Genomic DNA, 25,453 nt, shown 5'->3' with positions numbered 1-25,453 from the left:
GGCATTGATTTAGGGGCCTGGAATCCATCAGAGAACAAGTCCCTGCCTCATGGAGCTTACATCCGAGGAGGGGCAACACAGCAGACAGGTAAAGAAATTAATGGATGATATAATTTCAGGGAGTGGTTTGTGCTCTGAACAAAAATAAAGCAGGCTACGAGGATAAACAGCAATGTGGTAGGAGTGGGACTATTCCATACAGGGTGCTGAGTGTAGACCTCTGATCAGATAACACTGGAGTAGGGACCTGAAGGAGGAAGGGCATTAGCCAGGTGTCCTGGGGAGAGGTGTCTCGAGGGCTTTGTGCTGGAGAGTGCTGTGTGTTATCTGATTTACATTTAAAAAAATAAGTTGGCTGTGTGTGGAGGATTGGGGCAAAGTGGGAATGCGGTTTGGGAGGGCAGTTAGGGAGGAGGCGTTTGCATGAATCCATCAGAGCTCTTCTTGGGTCAGGGTGGGAGCAGGGGAGGAGGTAAAGGGTGGTTGGATGGAGCATATGCTTTGAATACCGGAGTCAAGAGGACCTGCTGATGGCTGTAGAGTTGGAAGTCATCAGAAATAAGAAGTTATTTACTTAAAGTCATAGAACTAGACGGGCTCCCTACTGGGAAGATGTAGATGGGAGGGAGGACCCAGGACACACGGACACAACACACTTGGTAGCTAGCCCTGTCTGTTCTCTCATATGCTTGTTTTCTTCACGGCCCTTCTCACTGAGATTGTATATTATTTATCCGGGGTTCTGTTTTTACTCGGCTTTTCAGTGCTTGGCTCCACTAAAACACTAAGCTCCTTAAGGGAAGGAACCTTGGATCTTCAGCATGGAAAACTGGCATAGAGTGCGGGATAAAAACACACTGAAAGGAGCCGCACCAAACTGCCTTCAGCTGTCCTCTCCGGCTGGCAACCCGGGAGTCGAAGGGGAAGTAAGACCTGCTGTCTTCACCCACTACTGATGTAACGCAAGGAAAAACTGCTCGGAAAAACGTAAGCGATGTTTGTTTCTCTCTAGTGAGTCAAAGAGCCGTGTTAATCCAACCAAGTAATATCACATCAACCTGATGGATACAAACCCCACGTATCGATGCGTTGAAGTGATTGACTTACAACGTTCACGGAAACCACCATACGAGTAGAACACCCTACTGAAAAAACTGGTCTGTTATTTCACACTACATCGTAGCTTCGTAAAAACGAAGCCTCAAAAAATTGGCGAAAAACTCAGAATTGTTCCTCTCCACGGAAATCTTTAGTAAAAGGCGAAAGATTTATACGATCTGAAGAGAAACTAGAGTATACTCGCTGTTTTTCGCTTGGAACCTCCCAGAGCGAGATAACACTTAACACGCTTAGGGTTGTTCCGTGCCTGCGTGGGTTGCGCTCCCCGCATGGAATTTACATAGACCGTATATTTCTAAAGGGCAGTATGCCCTACAACGGTGGACAAGTCCCCGTGGGGCTGGAACTCAAGCACGGTGGACCGGTTGTTTTCGTGGTGCACCATGGGTATGCAAATCGCAGGCGGCTACGGGCTGGTCGGCGACACCAGCTGTCAGGGCGGGGCGGCGCCGTGGGGATCCCTGGGCGCAGTCCTCGCTTCTCTTCTCTGCGAGTACGTCCGGAGACCGCGCCCGGTTTGCCTGGAGAGGTAAGGGTGTGTGCCGCCGACGCCGGCTGTGGAGTCCCTTACCAGGCTGGGATGAAGTGTTAATCTCAATTGTTGTCCAATCCCATCATTCCATACCCGCAGGGAGCCCCTAGTTCTAGGGACAGAAGCGGAAACGGCCGAGCACAGACACGCAGGGGCCGTGGGACCACGTAGGAAGCACATCATGACCCCTCCTGGAGGAGATGGCATTCAATTTATCTTGAAGGATGGTTTCACCAAGGAGGGGTGGCAAAGTGTTCTGGGCAGAGGGAATGGCATATGCGAAATTATGGGTGGTGAACAGGGAAAGCAATTCAGCCTGTCTAGAGTAGAGTGTGGTGTGTCTGAATGAGGGTGTGTCTGGCCTGGCACTGTGGCAGAGAGAGCTGGGGTGATGGCAGAGGCTAGATGGAGTTAGGCCTGGAAAAGGCTTGGATTTTGTCAGTGATGGGGAGCCATGAGAGGGTATATAAATCAGAGGGCTGAATAGTGTGAAGTGCCACACAGGGTGGGCTGGTCTGCAGTCACTGTCCCCAGAGACAAGACTTGTCCCCAGAGTTGGATGTAGTCACTGCCTCAAGACTGACCACTCCTGGGGTGGTCCAACTCCAACTGGATACCCTTCCATGTTTCAGGTTGTTCCCTAAGCATGCAATCAGAGCAAAAACCTTTCAGCATAGCTAACATCTGCACAAGCTACAAAAAGAGAGCACCTATGAGATGCCAAGTCATTTCTTACATAAATGATTTCAATGAAAATGCTGAAAGAAAAAGACAGCACCCTACAAGCTAGCTCTAATCTTCTCATTTCACAGATGAAGATGCTGAATCTCAGTGAGAGTCGCTAACTTTCCCAGGTCACCCAGCCGGTAAGTGGCACAGTGGGCTGACATCTTTTGCACTGTTCCAGCCACTCAAAAGCCCCTCCATAGTGACCCAAACACTACTGGACCCAAATCCAGCCTCTACCCCTTGGCGCGCGGGATTTACCCCCTCCTCTAGGTTCCAAGCCAACTACCTGCTTTCCTTAAGTCTTTTTAGACATTTTAGTGTTGATTCAGCTGCAGTAGTCTTTTTATTATTTTTATTTTTATTTTTTTGAGGAAGATTAGCCCTGAGCTAACTACAGCCAGTCCTCCTCTTTTTGCTGAGGAAGCCTGGCCCTGAGCTAACATCCGTGCCCGTCTTCCTCTACTTTATACGTGGGACGCCTGCCACAGCATGGCGTGCCAAGCGGTGCCATGTCCACACCCGGGATCCGAACCGGCGAACCCCGGGCCGCCAAGCGGAACATGCGCACTTAACCGCTGCGCCACCAGGCCGGCCCTGTCTTTTTATTTTTTTCACTTTTGGTCAGAAGATGATTTTCTGGCCCTGGGCGCGATGGGGTGGGGTGTGAGAAGGCAGTGCTCTCTGGGTGGGATCACGCCTCGTGCGGGGGTGGCGCGAGCCCAGGGTGTGTATGTGTGTCAGTGGAGACTGAGCCCTGGAATAGCTGGAGAAGGGCAATAAGAGACCTCTCTCCCACCCCATCGGGTGGGGCTCTGTACTCTCGCCCAGGGTGTGGCCAGAACTTTCAAGGCCCTGGTACAATGGGACTGTTCAAGCTTCACAGAGCAAAGAGCCTAAATACAGTGCCTCGCCGGTTGCTAGCACAACCTCAATTTCTGGACAGTTCTCTCATCTGGTTCCTTGGCTGTCTGGCCAAAGATGCCTCTGGGGGGCCAGGGTGACTGCTGACTTGCAGAGGCAGTTGGTCTGGGCATAAAACTCCTAAACTATCTCCCCAGTCCCTGCTGTTCCCATCTCTGCTTCAACTGGCCACTTTCCCAATCTGCTCCCACTTCACCTCCCACCTGTAGCGTGGCTGGGCCCTTCCACCCATGCCCCTCACTCGGCTGAAACAGGAAGGTGGGAGATGAGTCTGGATAGGTGCTCAGGGCTGGATTATGATGGCTCTGAAAGCCACACGGTAGGGTTTGACACCAAAAAAAATTTGTATCATTTTGTATACTAAGCACTTAGCCTGGACTCTCTTACCAGCTATATGACCAATATGTGTTTGCTGAACATCGTCTTCAGTTGCCAGGTGAATAAACAGACCAAAGTCATGTGACAAAAATGTAGAACCTGGGGCCTTTCCCACCCAGAACTAGAGTAACCCCAGGACCTTAGACCCTGACAACTCCATTTGCAAACTCTCAAGTCTGTCTGAAAGAAAAGCACCAAAGTCATTTGAGCTGAGTTCATATAGAATATATTTCACTCTTTAAAAATAAAACTTTCAGCATAGCTAATATCTACACACACTACAAAAATAAACATCTTCATATAAATAATTTATGTGGTAGGAGGTGGGCAGGGCTTCAGAGAGCCTACCCAGGAGTCACCAAGCAGAAGGGGGCTGGGCCTGGACTGGCTAGAGGATCCCACAGGCTTGGTCTGCTGGGGGGCAGCCGTGTGAGCGGGAGAGGGAACAGGGCTGCACTGCAGCCTGAAGTGCTGGCTTTTACCCCCACCCAGACACAGGCACAGGCCCACAGGACCCAGGGGCACAAGGCTGCTCCCAGCCTAGAGGGTGGCGGTTTTGTCTGATAGCAGGGACGTCTGTGATGGCTGAGTCAGGGGAGGGCATGCAGACAGCCAGCAGCAGGGCTCTCCAGGAGAGCGTCTTGCACTCAGGAACCCACCCAGTGCTTCAGCTGCTCCTTCACCCAGTTGTGGGACACAGTCCCCTAGAACTGAGGTTGCTGGAGCTGCTGGCAGCTGGTATGGCAGCAGGGGACCAAGTAGGCTCATCAGAGGCTGGGTGGATGTAGGCGCCAGGCAGTGGGGGTGGGTGGAGGGCCACGGTCATGGAGGTAGTCACTCTGGCAAAGCTCTGGGGCAGAGTGGGGGACATCCCCCATCTGAGCCCTCCTCCCCGTGGAGCTGGGGGGCTCAGGACCTCTGGGCTCTCCTTGTACAGCTGTACCACCTACGGGGAGACACCAGCCCCAGTGAGCCCAGGAGCTACCAGGGCTGCAGTCCCCTTCAGCACCTCCCCAGTGCCTCATCACAACTGTTGGGAGGCTGGGGTCCTTGCTGGCCTCCGGCGGGATATGAGAGCTGACAAGGGATAGCATAGTGAGGCCTGGGGCAAACCTGTACTTTGCTCTGGACCCCAAAAGGCTAAGCTCAGTCCCATGAAGGAGCCAGGAGGGCTGAGGGAAAGGGACATGGTATCTGGGCAAAGGGAGAGGATGCCACCTTCAGTTGGCAGCACCTCATGGGGAGGGTCCTTGTGAGCTGCGCCCTTTCTGTTGGCACTGAGAGCATTTTGTCCTGGGTCTGTCCCTTCCCTTGCCTGTCCCTTCCCTGTCTGCTGGGCTAGGAGCAAAGGGTATGGTCACCTCTGGTGGGGGGCCCAGGATGGACAGCAGCACAGGCAGTAGCACAAGCCCATGGAGGAGGCCGAGGAGCGTGAGCACTGTCAGCACTACGAAGAAGTACCTGGGTGGGGGTGGGTGGTCAGCCTGGGCAGGCCCTGCTGCCACCGAAGGCAGGCCCTGCCTCCTTGCCCCGCGCCCTCCCCTACCTTATGATGAAGTCAAAGTTGGAACCAGCAAGCATGAGCAGACCCAGCAATGTGGAGACAGCCCCATCGGTCACCGGGGCAAATGTGTGCTCTAGGGCCCGGGCAGCCCGCAGGTTCCGGCTACCCTGGGTGGTCAGGAAGCCCTGGGGGAACAAAGTGGTCCTGGAGCTGCTCCTCGGCCAACCAAGGCCAGGTCTCTATGCCCCCAACTTTTGCTCATCTGTCCCCAGGGCTTGCCCAGGCCTTGGCCCACAGAAGGCCAGGTGAACTGAGTCCCTGGGAACTGTCCAGGAAGCATGCATGAGTCCATTCAGGGAACACTGTACAGATGTGTCTGGTGAGACACAGAAAGATGTCTAGAATAGGTCGGCAAACTACAGCCTGTCACCAGTTTTTGTAAATAAAGGTTTGTGGGAACACAGCCACACCCATTCACTTGCCTATTGTCTGTGGCCACCGGCAGGCTTGCCACAGCAGCTACATGGCCTGCCAAGCCTAAAATATTTACTAACAGGCCCTTTATAGGAAAAGTTTGCTGACCTCTGGTCTAGAAGGACAGACACCAAAGGGATAACAGTTACTTCTCAGGGTGGCATTTCAGAGGATTTCTAGTTATTTCTTTGTACTTTTCTGCATACAGACTTTCTTTTCCCTAAGGAGTATATATTGTTCTTATAATCAGAGTAATAATAGGGAAATTATGGGATAAAAAAAGAAGGGAGCTGTTTGTGAGGTCTGGCCAGGTTTATGTTGGTGCTTCCAGCTGTCCTGTGGCCCCCACCCCACGGCCCACTCCTCCTCTTCCAGACAACACGCCTTGAGAAAGGCCTGCCTGCCTTGGTTCTGCCATCTCTGTCTTGGTAGAATTCCACCTTTATTCACTTGCCACCCAGCTACCATCCCATTTCTCTGATCTCCTTCACAGTAAAACCATCTGGGAGACCTGCTGGTTCCCATGTTCTCACCTTCCGTTCTGTCCTCACCCCATTCTCGTCAGGTCTTTGTCCCCTCGTCTCTACTGAAATGGCTGCTTGCTTATTTATTTGTTTACTTGTTTACTGTCTACCTCTAGCCCTTAGAATACAAGCTCCTTGAAGGTAAAGATTGTCTGTATTGCTATTATAGCCCCAACTCTTGAATAGTATCCATCACACAGTAGGTGCTTGATAATCATCTGATGAACACTGAATCAGCTGGCCTGCCCCTGCCCCGTGCCTGTACTCACTAGCGCCACGTGGACCGTGAACTCGACACCAATGCCTACAGAAGCCACAAGGATCACCACAGGGATGGCGCTCAGCTTGATGCCCAGGAAACCCATGATGCCAAAGAGCTCCACAGTCATCATCGCCAGGACCAGCACCTGGGAAGGGCAGGGCTCACCCAGGGCTCCTGGGAAGAGGGATAACGGGATGGGCAGGGGAGGGTGGGGCAGCCACGGGTCTCTCTGGCCACTCCTCTAAGGACTCACTATGAGGCCAGCTGTCCAGGGGTTGAGCAGCAGCAGGGCACAGACGAGGAAAGTGCACACCAACAGGATGCAAACAGCCAGCAGGAAGCAGTGCCGCAGGCCCAGATACTGCTCCCAGAAGAGGAAGGGGGAGCCGCTGGGGTAGGCACGCACCCCAGCCCGGCCTGCCTCGGCACACGCTGCCCGGGCCCCCTCGATGGCCTCCACGAAGTCTGCAGTCTTCTGGAGGCCATGCAGTAGGAAGGGGAACTGGGCAAACTCCAGGGGCTGGGCCGCCGGGACTGCGGAGGGGAGGGGGCGGCAGGGAGAGGAAGGAGTGGCCAGTGAGCATAGGGAGCAGTGGGCAGGGCCTTAGGGTAGAGCCTGTGTGGGCCCAGGCCGAGGCTGTTGCTGGGCTCCCCCCGGACTCACTGCGAAGGTTCTCCCCGGTGGTGTCGTACTTGTCATGCAGCCACTCAGGAGGTGGGGGGTAGAAGTTGGCCTGTGAGGCTGCCAGACCTAGGGGGTCACTGCTCACCCACACGGTCAGCCCCAAGTAGAAGAGCTCCGGTGGAATTAGCCCCTCCTTGTCCACCAGCTTTCTCGTGGTCAGCTGCAGAGGCAGAGTAGGCTGAAGGCCTGGGCTCATGAGACCTGGAGCCCCTCTATGCTCCCTGACCCTTCCAGCCCTTTCCCAACCTGGCTAAAATCCAGAGGCTCCTGGACATCCCCAGTCTGGATGAGCAGTTTGTAGGCCAGGGCCCCATCCTCAGAGCCATTGCGGTATGAGTGACGGGTGATGCGCCCAGAAGCCCAGTCCTGGTCAAATGCAGCCTGTATTCCTGGGGGAGAAGAGGGTAGGGTACAGTTAGCCTGTGGGCCCGGGGGCTCCTGCCTGCAGCAGCCCTCCCTGTGGGTCTCCTCGCCACTCACCCTGTAGCCAGTTGCGGTAATAGTGCAGCCAGGTGCGGGGCGCCTGGGTGGCAGGTGGGGGCAGCACGGCCTTGAGGGAACTGAAGCGCTGGTGCAGATCAAAGAGGGCGCGTTGGGAGTGGGCGTAGTCAAAGCCACCCTGTGTCACCAGGGCCACCTCATACAGGGAGAAGTACCTGAGCTGGGCGCTCAGGAAGGCATGCTCCTTGGTGCCCCGAGGCACCACATCTGTCAAGGCCAGCCCATCCTGCACCAAGGTTGCTCCGTAGAGGCTCAGGCCCAGAAGAGCCCCAAAAAGCACCAGCACCATGGCCTGTGGGAGATGGCAACTAAGCCGGAGGCCCTGGGATGCCCCTGAGCCCTCAGGTGGTGGGCCAGGCCCTCTGCTCTTCTTGGGGCCCAGAGACACCTAAGCCTCTGCCCTGGCCCAGCTCGACTTCCGGGGCCTGGAGTCTTACCTTGGTGTGTGACTGGAGCAGCAAGGGTGCAAAGTGATAGCGGGCGAAATGGGCAAGATTCCAGCGGGCACAGGGCAGGGACTTGCAGGCCGCCTTCTGCCTTGTCCCCTCCTCCTGGCCTAGAAGGTCCCTTGTGGACCCTCCTGGGCTGAAGAGCTCAGAGCCCAGTGGGTCGGAAGGTGGGGGCACCAGGTGGGCTTGCGGGGGTAGGATGGTGACCACATGCTGGCTGTTGGTTTCACAGTGGGCAAAGGCTTGAACTGTGGCAGTCAGGTGGGCAATGCCTACTGGTACTGTCCTATCCTCCAGCTCCTGGGGCAGAATCTGAATCACCCGAGCAGAGCAGGGGCTGGAAGAGGCAGAGCAAGGGGGTGACAGGTCTGTGCCTGGAAATGCTGCTGAGGGGACAGGATGGGATGGGGCCAAGGGAGGAAGGTCTGGTGGGGTGGGGGTACCTAGAGAAGCAGCAGAGCACATCAAGGCGCTGGCAGTGGCGCCGGTGCAGGTCCAAGCTGAGGACTGCTGGGAAGACAAGCATCACGGCTGCAAAGTTGCAGCCAACCACTATGGCTGCCTGGGGGATGGACAGAACGGGCACAAAGCTGGATGAAGCATGGCCCCAGCTCCATGCCCACCCTGAGCCCAGGCCCCATTCGTGATGCCTCACCTGCAAGGAGAAGGCCCGCAGTGCAGGGATGGGAACCAGGGCGGCCATGAAGAACGCAACCATGTTGTTGACGGACGTGAGTGTGACGCTGGTGCCGGTGCGCTGCAGACACTCACCTGTGCGCTCCTGCCAGGATGGGGGAGGGGGGGACATGGGTCTTCAAGGTAGAGTGAAGGGGAGGCTCGGGAACTTGGGATGGCAGAGGAGGGACAGTAACTATACAGCAGCTAACATTTATTGAGTACCACGTATGTGCCATGCACTGTTCCAAGCGCTCGACATGAATTATCTTACCCATCCTCACAACAACCCTTACGACATAAGCACTATTGTTACCCCTGTTTACAGATGAGGAAACTGAGGCACAGAGAGGTTAATTACCAGTCCAAGGTCACCCAACCAAAAGGCTCTTAACTCCTATGCAGAACTGCCTCAGGTGAGCCCAGGCAGGAGGACGAGGCCTCACCTGAAGAGGGGTGCCAGGTGGAGCCTCTGTGAAGGCATGTGCCAGCAGGAAGATGTCATCCACGCCGATGCCCAGCGCCAAGAAGGGCAGCACCTGGAGGGGCACAGGGGCGGGCAGCTGGAGGAACTGAGTAGCCTGGGCTGTGGCACCCAGTCTGCCCGGCAGTCCTGGCATACCTGGGTAGTGGCAGCATTGAAGGCGATGCCGAGCAGGGCACAGAGCCCAAGGCCTGAGGCCACGGCCAGGGCCACCAGCAGCACCCCGGCAAGGCCCACAGCACCCTGGGACCGGGCACAGTCCCATCGCAGCATCGTCACACAGGCATAGGCCAGCTGTGGGGAGAGAGGGCACAGTCTTGGACAGGGGCTCCCAGGGTGGGCACCAGGTGGAGGTGAGGCAAGGGGCCAGGAGCACGACCCACCATGAGCAGATAGCCTCCGACCACACGGGCAGCACTGACTTCAGAGAAGGCGTGCAGGATGTCATCCAGGGTAGTGGAAGAGAAGGCGTGGATCTGCTGGGATGCATTCCCAGGCAGGGCCTCCTGGGCCAGCTGGAGAGACAGGGTGGATCTGAGGGGCAGGAGGAGGGAGTAGCCTCAGGGCATTGCCCTCATCCTTCTCCACACTGACCTGCACAAAGCGCCGCTGCCAGGCCTGCAGCACTGTGCCAGCCTGCTCCTCGCTCCAGCCAATGTCATGTGTCTGGTAGTCGCCCCGGAAGTGCTCATACAGCTGCCGGGGACTCATTAGCAGGAAGGTACTTTGCAGGGCCTCTGCCCTGGTGGGGGTGCAGGAGAATTAGGGGTCAGAGCTAAACACTCGGTCAGGGGGGTGCAGGGGCTTCTGCCAGAGCTTCCTGGCATCAGAGTGTAGACTCCCATGCCTGGGGTCCCCTGGCCAACTCCCACGGGAGGCCCTACCTCAGCAGCTGTCCTTGGGAGTCTCTGGCCATGCCTCCCAGCAGCAGTTCTTCCTGCCAGTGCATGAACTTGTGGGAGAAGCCGTGGCAGCCCCCACTCAACTCCTGAGCCACATTGGGAGGCTGGAGGGGGACAAGAGAGGGGTTTATTACTCATGGTCCTGGCTGTGGATACCTGGGTGTCCCTAGGCTGGTACCTCCAGGAAACATGCCTGCCATGGAGCTCTGTAGGCCTGAAGTGCAGGCAACTATTCTCCTGAGCCTCTTGTCTCCTCTGTAAGTGAACAGCTGGTGTCCTGCAGAGAGGAGGCCACAAGAGGGAGCAGAGGCCTGGAAATAGGCTGCTGGGAGAAGCTGGCATAACTTTGGTGGGTTTTGGAAAAAGGTCCACATTCACAGGGCCACACAGACACTCAGGAAACTAGGTATGATATTCATACTCAGCTAATTCGTCCTCAGTTTCCATATAAAGCCTATTTTGATAAAGTCTAGCCTTTCTGGGCTTAGAAAAGGACAAAGGGCTTCATATGCCACTTGGTTCCTTAGGAGAACTGAACGGAATGGAATATTCTAGGTGTCTAGCACAGTGGGGGCAGGGTAACAATGTCCAGGAAGTGGGGGGCAGAGCACAGAGCATAATCCACTCTCGCCCAGAACAGAGGAACATACGGGGAGGGATAAGGTAAGGAAAACTGCCTTCCCTGGCAGACCTGGCCGGAACGCACCTGCCTGCTGTGACGGTTAGGGGCACTAGGCGGGCAGTGGAGGTCATCAGGGTGCAGACAGGGCCGCCCCACGTAGGCCTGGCCCACCTGTGCCTTGTCTAGCAGCTCCCGGAAGCCCTCAAGGGAGGCAAAGGGGCCCAGCTCCTCTAGCAGCTGCTCTGGATCCAGGTTGGTCCACTGGATGTCGGGGCGACCCCTGGGAGGAGAGCCCATGGTTGGTGAGAATCAGGGATCAATTCCCACCCTCCAAACTGTTGCTAGGGGACCCATGCTGTACCCGACCCTCCTCCTAGCTGCCCATTTGTCCCTCCATAGGGGGGTGTAGGGTTCAGCTTCCCAGAGCTCCCAGGCTCAGCCCACCAGGCTGCTGCAGTGAGCTGTGGATGGATCTAAGGGGCTGAGATGGACATCAGGACAGATGGTACTTAATACATGGAAAAGGCCCAGAAAAGTCCCACTGAGCCCCTTCCCAAGCCATCTACCCTTGGTTCTAATATATAACCATACGGGCACCTGCCTGTAATAGGTTTTCTTTCTGACATTGGCAACAGCTCAGCTGATCCCTAGCTAACTCTCCCGGCAAAGTCTCTTTCTGGGGATCTTTTTTCTCCTTCGCTCAGATCTTATACATCTTTGTGTTTTGTTCTGTTTAAATAAGACAGGTCTGCCTTTCCTTTGGAGGTGATGAGAAGAGGGATGTGGAGAGAGCCCTGGGGTAGCCCACGCTCTGACCCTGGCCTGGGAGGTAATTAGGCCGTGGGTGAGGTTTTGATCATCATTTTCACTCCCACCCCTCCTTTCTGCTGGGGAAATCCTGGCAGGGGACGAAGCAGGGAGGCAGGGCCCGGCAGCAGCTGAGGCAGCACTCACGGCAAGTAGGCAGAGCCCCCTTGGAGCTTGGCTCCCTCCCAGAAGCAGTCGAGGGGAGTGAGGATCACGCACGGAAACAGCTTCTCAATCATCTGCCAGGGACATCCCAGTCCACATCAGTCCTGTCCCTGGGCTCCTTTCTCCACAATCTTTGCAGGATGCCCTCTGCAACCCCCCTACCTCCAGACTTTAGCCTCCCGGAATCCTTCTGAGCCCTCCCCTACTGCAGAAAAGGTTCAACCTCGACCCAATCTCAGAGAACAGCTCAGGATACTCACCCGCTCAATCATTCCATTTTCAATTAGGGGGACTCCTGATTTGTAGCAGATTTTGTTCAAATCCCAGGACCTACAATAGCCAGAGGCAGAGGAGATCAGCAGAAGAGAGGGATTCCTGCTCTAGCCTGGTCATAGCACATCTCACTCCCAGCTGTTCAGGGGCTCAGCCAGACTCACTTTCCGTAGAGTGATACTTGCACTTTACTGGCGGTGAGGGCTGCCTGGAGGTGGAGGCCAAGTGCCTCAGGCGTGAGAACATTCTCCCCTTCCTGGCGGGGAGTCTGTATCAGCATCTGGGAGGTGTACGCAGCCTCCTCCCCCAGCTTCTCCTTGGTGTAATGCAGCTCCTGGCTCACCCGGCTGCCCACTGCCAGAGCAGAGAGAGAAAGCTGGGAGGAGAGCGCCTCGGTGGATCAGAGCTCTGGGGATGTGGGACCCTAACCCACTGAGGCCTCCCAGGACAAGCGGGAGAAGCACTGCTGAGAGAAGCCCCTGCCTTCTCCCTGATGGTCACACTGACTCCCCAGGCTCCTGGCCCTCTGCTCAGGATCCGGAGCTCTGACAGGGAAGCGAGAGGCTCTATCGAATTCTGGTTTGGTCTAAGGTTTAAACATGAACCAAGTTGGCTGGGTTTGGGACAAATAACTTAAAAATAAGCTGGGCCAGGCTGGGATTATGGGGGTGTCCTGGTAAGGGAGCCCTCACTCAGACTCTCTCTGCTGTGGTGGGGAGGACAAGGAGCGACAAAAGGGGCCAATAGGGAGGCTGCCCTTGGGAGGATCTCCTAAAAGAACAGGTCTAGGGCTCGGGCTGGTTCCTAGTTCAGGTTGCCCTGGGCAGGGCAGTGATTTATATCCATATGGCTTTTTGCGAATTGCTCTGGAAAGAGGGTAGGGATGGGAGGGCCTGGTAAGAATGGGCTCTGTGGTGACACAGGCGAGGGGGTGGATCAGACAGTCTTTAGCGTGATGCTGTCAACACACTGCTTCCACTCATGCAAGAAATACATGGAATCAGTGCACGTATCTTGGCAGACGTGACATCAAAGTGGGCCAAGGGGAAGAAGGGGTTCCAGATCCCTTTCACCAGTCTCACTGTCCAGACAACGGGGAATCCCAGTGCCAGCCCTGCCTTAGTCTCCTGACCTTAGCACCCCTTGAGGCCTGCGTCATGCTGGCCACGGAGTCACAGTCTATAACTGGGGCCCGGGGGTGGCGAGGACGCTGTCAGGGGATATGACCTGACTGTGGTTTGGAGGAAGGCGAGCGCCAGTGTCAAACCACCCCGAAGCTCTGTGGACTTGGTCTGGTCTTAGACCCAGTGTGCTTCCCCCTGTCTGGGGCCTCTTCTTGTTGGTCACTTCACCCCTGGGGCCCACACACACTCTTCTCTGAGACTCGAGCCCCACCTGGGACCATCATGCTCCCCAATCTCTTTTTCAAACCTGCATAATCTCCTCACTCATGAGAACCCCAAACCCTTGGCAACCCCCAACACCGATTTGCCCTTATGCTCACATCCCCTACCAAGTCACATTCCAGGCCCTACTCTCATAAACACAGTCTCACACAGCCACCTGCCCCCTCCACTGACAAATTCCACCTACTCTTTTTCTTCCTTCCCTGACTCCTCAAACCTTCCCCAGGCTGCACTGCAGTGTTTACTTCCCCAGGCTTAGGCCACAGCTGCCACAAAGAGGGACAGGAGGGGAGGACAGACATAAGCTCCCGGCAGTAAGTGAGTTTGCTGAGGGGAAAGAGGCATGGGAGAAGGAAGGAACCCAGAGAGAGCTAATAAGAAAACAAGAGAAAGAAACACTGACAATTTAAAACATCAGAGAGAATAAAGAATCCTCAGAAAAAATGAGGAAGAGAACAATAAACCTTGGCCGACAACAATGACGACAGTACGAGGACAGATGAACTGGATGTATTGTGAGGGCAAGAAGAGACAGCAGGTGTGGAGGAGCACCAAGAATCTGCACAGACCCGGCTTCGAGCCTTGGCTCTGATACTCAGTCTGTGCTTGGGGCAAGTTAGTTAGTCCCTCTGACCCTCGATTTCCTCATCTGTAAAATGGGGACAATGCCTCCCTTGGTAGAATTAAAATCAATGCAAGCAAAGTACTTAGGAAATTGCCCAGCACGTAGTAGGTACAGATATGGAGTTACCATTCAACAGTTGCTGGGAGAGAAATGACGTGACAGAAAAATGAGAAAGAACTGGAGGAAAAAAAGACTATAAGTAAATGGGGAAGAAATAGGCAAACAGGGGAAGGAGAAAGCAAAATCAATACATTTGTTAAAAGCTTTTGTGCCTTTACAAAAAGGAGAATATAATTGGCTAACTACTATGGAAAAAGAGCCCAGCTTAGAGGGAAACCTGTAAATGCAAATTAAAACAGCAATAAATTACCATCCATCAAATTAGGAAAAACTTTAAAATTGATAGCACTCATTGCTGGCTTACAGGAGAGCACTCCAACCTACCACAGGAGTGTAATTTGGTACAATATTCGGGGGAAGCAATATTGCAATAACGTATCAAGACCCTCAGAAATGTTCATAATCTTTGGTCCAGAAATTTCACCTGTAAGCTCTTGTAGGGACTCAGGCTGTCTCTGAGTGAGATGGGGAAGCATGGTAGGTTTTGAGCAGAGAGGTGAGAAGACCTGAACTTTTTCATCACCTAAAAATATATTCTGGAGTGGAGTTGTGAATGATGAATAGGAATCGGCCAAGGGAAGAAGGCTTTCTGGACCAGGAAAAGGCTTTCTGGACGAGGTCTGTGCAGGGAACTGTGGAAGGCTCAGCGTTGCTGGACTGCTAAGAGTGAGGCAGAGACAATGCCGGAGAAGCAATCAAGAGTTAGATACAGGGGTCGGCCCCGTGGCCCAGTGGTTAAGTTCGTGCACTTCAGCGGCCCAGGGTTTCGCTGGTTCGGATCCTGGGCACGGACATGGCACCGCTTGTCAGGCCATGCTGAGGAGGCATCCCACATGCCACAGCTAGAAGGACCCACGACTAAAAATGCACAACTATGTACCGGGGGGCTTTGGGGAGAAAAAGGAAAAATGAAATCTTCAAAAAAAAAATGAGTTAGATACAGGAGGGCGTAGAATATGCGCTAAGAAGCTGGGCCTTGATTCTGGAGACCCCAAACCTGAGGGAAGCAGTCAAAGGGCGCTTAAGGAGAGGGCTGGCTCAATCAGATTTAGATCCACCACAGGAGGGCAGTGTGGAGGCAGATTTGAAGGTGGGGCCGACAGACCTTTTGATTTCATTGGCCATCCTCTGAAAGGCCCAGTGACTCAGGGCAGCTGGGCCCCTCCCCAGCCTCAGGGGGTGACGTTTGATTAGTCTAAGAATCAATCACAGTTAATTCCATTGCCTTTGCCAAGTGAAGGATTTAGGCATAGGATGCTACAAACAGTTCTTGCCAAAGTGATCAAATGGGAGGTTGGCTGGGGGGCTTCTCATAAATTTTTCCTCACTTTCAAAGAGATGCAAGACAGAGATGACTTCCTTTTTCTGCCACTGCAGCAGCCACCTTGGGATGAGGAGGTGATAAGCCTGAGGACAAAAGCCCAACGTGCTGAAGAAGGCAGAGGGGAAAGACAGAAAGAAACGGAGTCCTTGCTGATGTCCTTGGTTTGCTGAATTAACCATCCTGGAACTTCTCTACTGTCTACTGCCACATTTCTTGTGACAGGAGATAATACATCAATCTTCTTCCTTCTTCCCTCCTACCTTCCCTCCTTTCCTATCTTTCTCTTTTATGTGGCTAAAAGCATTCTAAACGTTAGAATCAGCAGTGTACTGCCAGAGAATGAAAAAGGCCCCAACCAGAGCAATGGCCGTAAGCGTGGAAAGGAGGGGTCTGTTATGAGAGAGGTTAAGAAGGAAGAATTTGCTGGTTTAGTAACCAATTAGGTGAGCCAGAAGGACTGAGGCTGTCTCCCAAAGTTTCAGCCTGGGCTATTTGAGTAGATAGTGGTTCTACCAATTGCTACGTGGCTGTTCTCTGCCTTCTAAATGGAACGTCTGTATGTTCCTTATCTTCAGGAACAGCTCCAAGTGCAAATCATCTCTTTCACTGCTCGTGTAAGTACCATTGGGCTATCTATTGTGATTTTTATTTTAGAGAACAATCTATCTCCAAGCCCTTTAGCTTTAAAATTGATCAGGAGGGGCAAGTCACATCCCAAGTCTCTCCATGGCAAAGCTGGAGAGGACCCTGAACTCTGGCCCAGAACTCTGATAGCCAATGTTTTGCTTCTTCCTTCGCTTTCTGTATTAGCAAACGGGAAAGAAATAGAGAATACTCTTCAGTCCTCACCTGGATCAGCAACTCATTGCCTCCTCAACTATTATGAAGGCTCAATTACAGAGGACAGATCAGGTCAGGACCACTGCCTTTATCTTGCCCCCAGCCCTAGCCAACACAGGACAGAGTGGTGCTCTGAAATAAAGAAAAAAGCCCTAGGAATTGGCTACATCACCCTCCTGACATCACCCTCCTCCAAATAGCAGCAAAAATCTGGTGGGATCTAGCCTGTCCTACGCTAGAGTGTACGAGAGAGGATGAGGAAACATGGAGGCTCAAGTAGTGTTTAGCGGGGAAGATCTAGAGAATAGAGGAGGAAGGGGAGGGAGACAGCTTCTATTGTGGCAGGAAATCCAAGAGTCATTTGGGACCACCCAGGCAGCAGTGGTGTGGGTGGGGGTATGTGTATGTGTGTGTATGCACATGTGTGTCCTGGGGCTGGGGGCAGGCAGGCAGGCAGGCACAGAGAAACATCTGCTCTGGACCCTAGGGCTGGCCTAGAGTGTGTATGTATGTGAGAGTCTGCAGAGGGCTGGGGGTAGGGTGGGGACGGGGTGTGGGAGCCCAACAGGCAGGCAGGCTCCAAGAAACATCTGCTTTGGATCCTAGGGCTTGTCAGCATTTGAAATAACTCAAGGTTGTGAGACTCTAACCTGGGCCCTGCCTTTGGGTGTGGGCCAGGGCTGGGGGAGATTCGAGGGAGCCCACAAATGCAAAGTTCCCAGCGAAGAACAGAGGGGAGTTTGACTCTGTTAAACGGCTGCCATATAAAACCAGGCGCCAGGAAAGAAGAGAGTTATCCTGAAATTATTAATAAGAAATCTTTTTTTTTTTTTTTGAGGAAGATTGGCCCTGAGCTAACATCCGTGCCCATCTTCCTCCACTTTATATGTGGGACGCCTACCACAGCATGGCTTGATGAGCAGTGCATAGGTCCGCACCTGGGGTCCAAACCGGCGAATCCCGGGCCACCAAAGTGGAACATGTGCCCTTAATCACTGTGCCACTGGGCCGGCCCCTAAGAAATCATTTTCATCTAATGCTTCCATTAGGAAGTGAGGATTTGGTCCCATCTGATGCTGTTGTTGCCTCAAAGTGCAGATTCTCTTCTGCTGTTCTACTCAATGGTTGCAGGGCGCCTGGCTGCATGGGACCTCTCCCTGGAGGCCTGCCAGATGATTTGCTCAGTTTCCCCAGCCTTCCAGTTCTAACTTTTCTTATTCTTCTGCTCAGATGTGATCTCTCTTTTCCTTCTCTTATACAACATAATCATATTCTGCTTTGTATTGTATTGTATGTTACATCCCAGCACAGATTTCACTTTCCTTGCTACTGAAAGATGGGTCTTGTTTCAGTTGCCTTCGCAAATCCTGCCGTGCAGTCAAAAATAGACACAGAGGGTTGGCAATAAATGCTAAATAAACATACATACTCACTGATAACTATTTTATAGACCTATTCACAGCATTCCATCATCTGCAGAGGTCCATTTCCAGGTGTGGGAGGGAGCAGTGCTCCCAGATGCCCAGGTTCTGGTGGGCAGGTGCCCCCTCTAGACCCAGAGCAAAGCCTACTAGAACTCAGTAGCCAGTTCCTCACTCTGTTCTTGTCTTGGGCTCCCCATAGCCAAGTAGCTATGGCCAGTGTCCACAACTCACCTTCCACCCAGAGCTGTTCTAGGTCTGTCTCAATGATGGCCACTCGGAGACCCAGTGCCAGGGCCCCAAAGGCCAACAGTCCCAGGAAGAGCACTTTGCCACAGTGTCTCTGGATCCCGCAGCCCAGAGAGAAGAGCAGGCTCTGGAAGTAAGCACGAAGCCAGAGTGGAGCCTTCAGGCTCCCAACTAGGATCTGGGATGGAAAGACAAGGGTCAGCCAGGCATTACTGCAACAATGCATGCAATCCTTCGCTTTTCTCCCTATGTGCACCCTTTGTCAAGCCCTGGCTTCTTGGTTTCTGGATGCAGGACAGGGAGGACCTACACAGACCCACGCCAAAACTTGGAAAAAGATTTAACTCTGTTTCCTGCCCCCCACCCAAAACACACCTCCTCAGGCAAAGACCTGTTCTCTGAGAGTAGAATACATACATATATATACATATATACAGTACACACCTATTCTCAGGTGGACACAGAGGTGAACCCACAGACACTCTCACCAGCTGGATGCCAGAGGAGACACAGACAGACAGACAGACACACCTTTTCCAAGAGGGCAATAACACATGGCACTTAGAGACATCACACCCTGCAGAGAGGCCCGAGTGACAGACCTGGGGTCTCTAGACCTGGTCCTAATCTTCCTTCTTCCGGCTTCCCCTCCACTCACCTGGGGTGCTGCGGGTTGAGCTGGGGGTGTGTAGCCCGGGGGCAGTTCCCCGAGGGGCGGCGGCCGAGCCATGCTGGCGGGGATGGGGGGCGTGGGCGCCCCCAACCCGCGTTATCTGGGAGCCCCCATCGGCCGGCCTGGTCCCTCTGTACCGCGGCGCCCCGCGTTGGATTCAGTGGGGCCGCTAAGGAGCGGGCGCGGGCGTGGGTGAGGGCGGCGTGCGGGTGTGCAGCGGCGGCTGTGAGACCGGGGAGCAGCAGGGCGGTGCGGCCGGAGTGGGTCCCGCGTGCCGGCAAAGCCACAGGCCCGCGACGCCCGGCGGGTCTGGAGGTAGCGACCGCAGTGCCGCGGAGGCGTCTGTAGCCCCCAAAAAAGGGAGCGGGCCGGAGCGACGCCCTCCCATTGGCTGAGGGGCCCGCAAATTACCCGGAGCCTTGCGGCCGGATCCGCTGCTAGGCAACGGCGCCGCGGGAGGCGGGGCAGGAGACCACCCAGGCAGGGCCACCCCTCGCCTTCCTTCCCTGCCCGCCTGCGGGGAGGAGGGAGGGAAATCCCGGAGAGACACGGCGTTGGCCAAGTATAAGTCAGGACAGGCCAATGCTGAGAAAGGGTATCTGCTGGCCGACTAGCCAAGACCCAAAGACTTCTTTCTCCTTTTCACTCTTCCCTGCCTCCCTTCATTCTTGCTCTCTTCGGTCCACTCTCTCCACTGAGGCCAGAGTGACCTCTCTAAAACGCAAATCTGATGATGGCTCCCAAACACAAAGTCCTGCTGACCTCACTAAAGTCTTCTCTTCCACAGTTCCTTCCCACCCACCCAATGTTTCTTCCAGCCCTGCGAAGCCACTTGTAATTTCCTAAATGCACCTTGTTATTCCATGCGTTTCTGCCTTTCTACAGGCTGTGGCCCTTTAGTCTTGGCAGACAACCTTCAAAACTGCACATGGGGCCGCCCTGTGGCTGAGCGGTTAAGTTTGCACGTCCCCCTCGCTGGCCCAGGGTTTCGCCGCCCAGGGTTTCGCTGGTTCAGATCTTGGGCTTGGACCTAGCACTGCTCATCAACCCAGGCTGAGGCAGTGTCCCACATAGCACAACCAGAAGGACCTGCAACTAGAATATACAACTAGATACTGGGGGGCTTTGGGGAGAAGAAAAGAAAACTGAACATGAATCAATCCTCTATTTGAGGTCTTCCTTGATACATGCCTCCTTGCTGATAGATAGTTGCTTCTTTATGCTCCTTATGACACTAGATTTATATATTTATTATTGCATTTATGACACAATTTATGTACTTGAAAGTCCACCTCCCTCACTAGACAATAAGTAGATGCTCAATAATTGTCGAGTGAGTCACTGAGAGTTGCAGAAACGAGGGTGGAATGGACTGGAAACAGGGAACAGTTCTTTTATTAAACTTTCATCAGCTATTGCATCTGAGAGTGCTGTTTCTGCCAGGTTCCTGACTGATTGACCCTGAGTGGCAGAGAAGAGTAAAAATCAATATTCTAACATGTAAAGTTTGGGAAAGAGAAAAAGATTCTCCAATAAATTCATGACTCTAACACAACTACTACTGTCTCCGGCCAAGTCTGTGGTCAATTCTTCCAGACTTGTTTATCATTACATCATAAACATTTCATGTTACTACACAGTCTTTGCACCAATCATGTGGAGAATGTTCTTAGGACAGATTCCCAGGAGTCAGGGTGTTGGGTCAAAAAGTATTGAACATTTTTATGGCTCTTGCTACACACTGCCAAACTGCTTTTTGAAAACTTGTGTCAATTAGCATCTCCAGAGCCTCAGTCCTGGGGAAAGGGAAATTTTCCGCTGAGGGGATGAACACTTAACAGGTTTGCCACTTCCATTGGTCCATTCATCCAGCAAAATGCCTGTGGAGGAACCAATACCTGTATGATGCTGTTGGCCAAGTAGTAACTGCACATTATAAGCAGCATATGTACATAGCCATTTCTTCCTATCATAGAGGAGTGGGTCCTGTTGTGAATAAAGCAAGCTAACCTCAGAAATTTTCTGGAAATAGAAATAGCTTCTAAACTAGGCTGTATGGGCCCCTAGATTGCTCTTGGGGCTATAGCGAAAGATGGGTATGGCGTGGAATCAGCACAGGTGTCATAAAAAGTGCAAGTAGAGAGCATTTGCTGTAAGTAGCTCTTAAGATCTCCTTCCTTCTTACCAGACTCTGCAAGAGATAAGGTCCATGGAGAAATAGATTTATAATCTCCTGGGCCTTGGGACACTGCTTCCACTGTAGGCCCACCATTGCTAACAAGTGTGGTGAAGTCCAGCATTTCTATGGATGCTTCCAGGGCAGGGCCTTTCTGTTGAGAAAATGTCTTGCCTTGTAGGCCAAAGACCAGGGTAGGAGAAATTGGTCTGTAATTCCAACCTTTCTAACCCAGGACCTTGTGCTCTCTGGCCGCTCCAAGCTCCAAAATGACCTTTCTTCTCTCCAACAAAGTGGTTTCCTGAGTACAGCTGACCTCAGTCAGGGTGAGCTAAAGCCACAGAGCCCAGGGAACAGAGGAGAAGTGGAAGCTCCTCTTTCCTCTCTACAAGCAGCCTGCATTGCTGTGGAATAGCCTGTTCACTGTCATTTCCATTGGACCTGGGTTTGTGTTTTGGGCCCAAACCATAGTAGTTCTTCAAAGAATAACAAGGGAGAAAAGCAACTTAATTAAACCCATTATCACCAAGGAGCAAATCTAATTACTGATTCAGGAGACAAACATGCCTTAGGGTCTCTTATGTGTCTACCACTTGGCTAAACTCTGGGGTTGCAGGGCACCTGCTTTATGGAAGTTCATAGCTAAGAGGGAGCACAGAGACCACAGGGGAAACTACTGTGAGCTGGAGTACTTAGGAAGGTTTCTAGAAGTGAGAGGAATTAGATAGGAGAGGTGGGAAGATGACAGAATTTAGAAGAAGACGCAGTTCAAGGTCTTCATCTTTCACTTACTGGCTATAAGATCTTGGACAAGTCATATAATCTCTGACACTGGCATAAGGATTAAATGAGACAATATATGTGGCTGAGGAACAGTGCCAGAAAAAGTGAGGTGAAACACACATACACACACACAGAGTTTTGGGGAAAGCGATCAGCTGGGCTTCAGGGTAGGGTCCATGTGGGAGTCCCTAGAGGAGCCAAGGCATGCCTTCTTTCCCTGGCATTCCTGCAAGCCTCTCCCTTACCATGCCTTGGGCTGGCTTCTGTTGTCTGGGCCAGGCAGAGTCAATGAGCCTGAGATGTGGTAGAGGGAAGCAGGAGCCCTGACAGCCCCCCACTGCCACCCATTACATTTAGGGGCCCAGCCTGGGAATGTACGCTCCTGTGGGCAGCATTAGGCCAACAGCGCCTGTCAAGTCTCTAGTGCCAGAAGCTGCAACCAGAGATCAGAAAATGGCCTTTTACCTTGAGGGTGGGGGAATAAGAGAGGTTAAGAATTGAAGAATCTCCGCATTTGCCCGTGACAAAAAAGCCCCTGATGCAATCCTTCTGGGTGGTGGTAGACAGCTCAGGCCAAGGACAGGTCATCCGGGGCTCCAGCAGAATGTGTTCTCCTGCCCAGCCTCACTCCCTCCCTGTCAGCTCCACCAGAGCTGAGTGCTCTAGACCTTCTGTCTGGGTGGTCCTTCCCACACCCTTCTCCCCCTTCTTCAAACACATTTAACTATTTAGAAAGCAGCATTAAAAGGGCTGGCTCATGTAGCTCCTTAGGAGTAGGGATGGCTATGGATAAAGTAAGTATACCCCCTGCACTTCTCTAGAAATAGAAACAGCTTCTAGGGGCTGGCCCCGTGGCCGAGTGGTTAAGTTCGTGCATTCCGCTGCAGGCGGCCCAGTGTTTCATTGGTTCGAATCCTGGGCGTGGACATGGCACTGCTCATCAAACCATGCTGAGGCAGCGTCCCACATGCCACAACTGGAAGGACCCACAACGAAGAATATACAACTACGTACCGGGGGGCTTTGGGGAGAAAAAGGAAAAAATAAAATCTTAAAAAAAAAAAAAAAAAGAAACAGCTTCTAAACTAGGCTGTGCAGGCCCTGAGATTGCTCTTGGGGCTCCAACTAAAGACAATTCCCCCTCTCTCCACTGCGGATGGGAGTGGGATAGGAAAAGTAAGGCGGTGAAAGACTGGGAAGAAGTTCGGCCTACGGGAAACAGCTTGGAGGGCTATCTTGGCAGTCAGCCCCCTTACAGGCTCATGGGAGCTCTTCCCAGTAGGTAGGGATGAGGTGTTACTGGGGGAAGAAGTTCCTGGAGTAGTAGCCATCAAATTTTGTCTGACTTGGCAAGCTCCCAGAATCCTGTTCCTCAACACCTCCCCAGAGTCCTTGAAGGCCCCCTTCCTCCTTTCCTCCACTTCTCTCATGGAGCATCACTGGGAGATGCAGGGCAGACCCAGTCAACTCTTTTGCCTACCTGGCTCTTGTGGCTCCTATCCCATGGAGAGGCGGCTGGCTTCTGGACATGCAGTTGCTCACTATATTTCAGACACACTCAAACCCTCTGTAGCTGCTGCCAAAAGGAAACAAAAACTGTCCCTGCCTTTTGGCAGAGAAATAGAGCACAGAGAAGAGAAATCAAAGCATCTCCGGCACCCAGCCAGCGTTGGAGTTGTTGGAGACAATAGCAGCAGTGTCCTGAGCTGGGGGCTGCTCCCAGCTGGGACTCAAACTCAGCAAGGCCTTCCCCTGGGGACCCCGTACCTTGTCTGCTTTCTCCAGTTCCCTCCTTTCCTTGGAGCAGGGCTGCTCATGGGCTTGTGCAGGAGGAAGGCAGAGGAGAGGTTTTTCCTCTACCTTACCGTCAGGGGTTCCAAGGGTTCAGTGGGGAAGATCAGGAAGGGGACTAGAAAGGCTCTGGGTCAGTTTAATCAATCCCTTCTCCGGCCCCACCCCACCCCGAGTCCAAACTCACCCCGCTTCATCCCCTTTCTGTGGTCAAGGAGCAGGCTTCTGGCCTCGTGGGCCACTAAGACCCAAGGGCCAGAAAGCTCTGAGCAGGGACAAAACCTGAGAATAGGAAGGGCCTTTAAAAGTCACTCAGTCCAGGGGCTGGCCCTGTGGCCGAGTGGTTAAGTTCGTGCGCTCCGCTGCAGGCGGCCCAGTGTTTTGTTAGTTCGAATCCTGGGCGCGGACACGGCACTGATCATCAAACCACGCTGAGGCAGCATCCCACATGCCACAACTAGAAGAACCCACAACGAAGAATACACAACTATGTACCGGGGGGGCTTTGGGGAGAAAAAGGAAAAAATAAAATCTTTAAAAAAAAAAAAAAAAAGTCACTCAGTCCAACTTTCCCATTTTGCAGATGGGAAAACTCAGGGGCAGAGGAGAGGCAGTAATTTGGCCAAAGCCAAACAAAATTCCAGAGGGCAGATCTTCCACCCAGGCCAGATTGTCCCTATCATCATCTGGGCCTCACAAATTTTCTTTTTTTTTAAGTTTCACTCTTTTTATTACTTTTATTTATTTATTTTTTTGAGGAAGATTGCCCTGAGCTAACATCTGCCACCAATCCTCCTCTTTTTGCTGAGGAAGACTGGCCCTGAGCTAACATCTGTGCCCATCTTCCTCTACTTTATATGTGAGATGCCTGCCACAGCATGGCTTGACAAGCCGTGCATAGGTCTGCACCTGGGATCTGAACCAGCAAACCCCGGGCTGCCAAAGCAGAGTGTGTGAACTTAACTGCTGTGCCATGGAGCCAGCCCCATGGGCCTCACAAATTTAATTTCAGTTCCTAAGGGGACCATCTTGGGCACCACCACAGCTCTTTGTTTTTTTGAGGAAGATGAGCCCTGAGCTAACATCTGCTGCCAATCCTCCTCTTTTTGCTGAGGAAGATTGACCCTAAGCTAACATCCATGCCCATCTTCCTCCATTTTATATGTGGGACTTCTGCCACAGTATGGCTTGATAAGCAGTGTGTATGGCTGCACCCAGGATCTGGGCCAGCAAACCCCAGGCTGCCGAAGTGGAATGTGACCTTAACTGCTGCGCCCCCAGGCTGGCTCCCACCATAGCTCTTTATTTCCACCTCCTCTCAGTCCTATTGGTTTCAACCACTTCTCCTGGGCAATTTCAGCTCCTGTCTGATTAGGGCAAACTTTCAAGAACCTTGTCCTGACCAGTGGGAGGAATGTTGAGCTCTAGAGTTCCCAAGAAGGCTGGTGGAGGTGGAAATGCCCCAGGGAAGGAATGCTCATCTAGTCTCTCACAAATTCAATAAGAACAACACTAAGATCAGGCAAGATTACTCAAACGAACTTGAGAGCCTTCAGATTTTTGATGCGATGTAGAAACTAGTATTTCAAATCATTCTTCATAATTACTGCCACCCACAGTGAGGACATCAAGAGAAACCTTTACTTTGATAATTTTAGGAGGTGAAATCTCACCCCAAGAACCACTTTTATCTTCTACCAAACACCTGCAGGTTGTAAAAGCAGCGCAGGGAGAGGCAAGAGCAGAGTGTAGTGTGTCTGGGAGTGGGGGTGGTGAAGGGAAGGTAGACAGGACTCCAGAAGGGCTGCGAATATGGAAATCTCATTCCTCAATTATCTGAAGCAGGAGAGTCTGTGCAATTCGGATATAAAGGAGTGCAGCTGGGGAAGAGTTAAGAAAGAACTTCAAACCATGATATAGGTTCCTGGCTCTTCCTTACCAGGCTGAACAGACTTCACTAAGGGGAGGAGAGAAGGGGGCTGGCTTCTCAAACTATAGCTTTCTTTTATTGCTCTTGCCTCCACTAAAAACTGTGGGAA

The 25,453-nt window shown here is 52.9% G+C and overlaps 1 protein-coding gene and 1 non-coding gene across 7 annotated transcripts; both read right to left on the bottom strand.

The window, feature by feature from the left end:
• Window positions 1-1,181: 1,181 nt before the first annotated feature.
• LOC124240505 (U5 spliceosomal RNA) lies at window positions 1,182-1,297 on the bottom strand. The gene has a single exon (XR_006888896.1). It is a non-coding gene; the product is annotated as a U5 spliceosomal RNA (small nuclear RNA).
• A 2,482-nt stretch (window positions 1,298-3,779) lies between these two features.
• On the bottom strand, window positions 3,780-19,473 carry PTCH2 (patched 2). Of its 6 annotated transcripts, XM_046661610.1 has the most exons (22): window positions 18,650-19,470; window positions 17,977-18,169; window positions 12,171-12,360; window positions 11,994-12,063; window positions 11,716-11,807; window positions 10,846-11,041; window positions 10,122-10,243; window positions 9,832-9,979; window positions 9,621-9,752; window positions 9,376-9,531; window positions 9,200-9,292; window positions 8,734-8,859; window positions 8,522-8,640; window positions 8,067-8,415; window positions 7,609-7,921; window positions 7,375-7,517; window positions 7,108-7,288; window positions 6,697-6,977; window positions 6,451-6,588; window positions 5,226-5,368; window positions 5,041-5,140; window positions 3,781-4,625 (listed from the first exon to the last, which is right to left on the bottom strand). In XM_046661610.1, the coding sequence occupies exons 1-22, from the start codon at window positions 18,719-18,721 to the stop codon at window positions 4,359-4,361; spliced, it is 3,624 nt and encodes a 1,207-aa protein (XP_046517566.1). In that variant the 5' UTR covers window positions 18,722-19,470; the 3' UTR covers window positions 3,781-4,358. The 6 variants fall into 6 exon arrangements, with proteins under 6 accessions (XP_046517567.1, XP_046517570.1, XP_046517566.1 ...); XM_046661611.1 differs by lacking the exon at window positions 9,832-9,979 and having other exon boundaries at window positions 3,780-4,625; window positions 9,621-9,771; window positions 18,650-19,471; XM_046661614.1 differs by lacking the exon at window positions 17,977-18,169 and having other exon boundaries at window positions 3,780-4,625; window positions 18,650-18,781.
• Window positions 19,474-25,453: the final 5,980 nt, after the last annotated feature.

This window comes from Equus quagga, chromosome 5 (genome assembly GCF_021613505.1).
Source record: "Equus quagga isolate Etosha38 chromosome 5, UCLA_HA_Equagga_1.0, whole genome shotgun sequence".
Classification (NCBI taxonomy): domain Eukaryota; kingdom Metazoa; phylum Chordata; class Mammalia; order Perissodactyla; family Equidae; genus Equus; species Equus quagga.
This window is presented reverse-complemented; position numbering and strand designations above follow the sequence as displayed.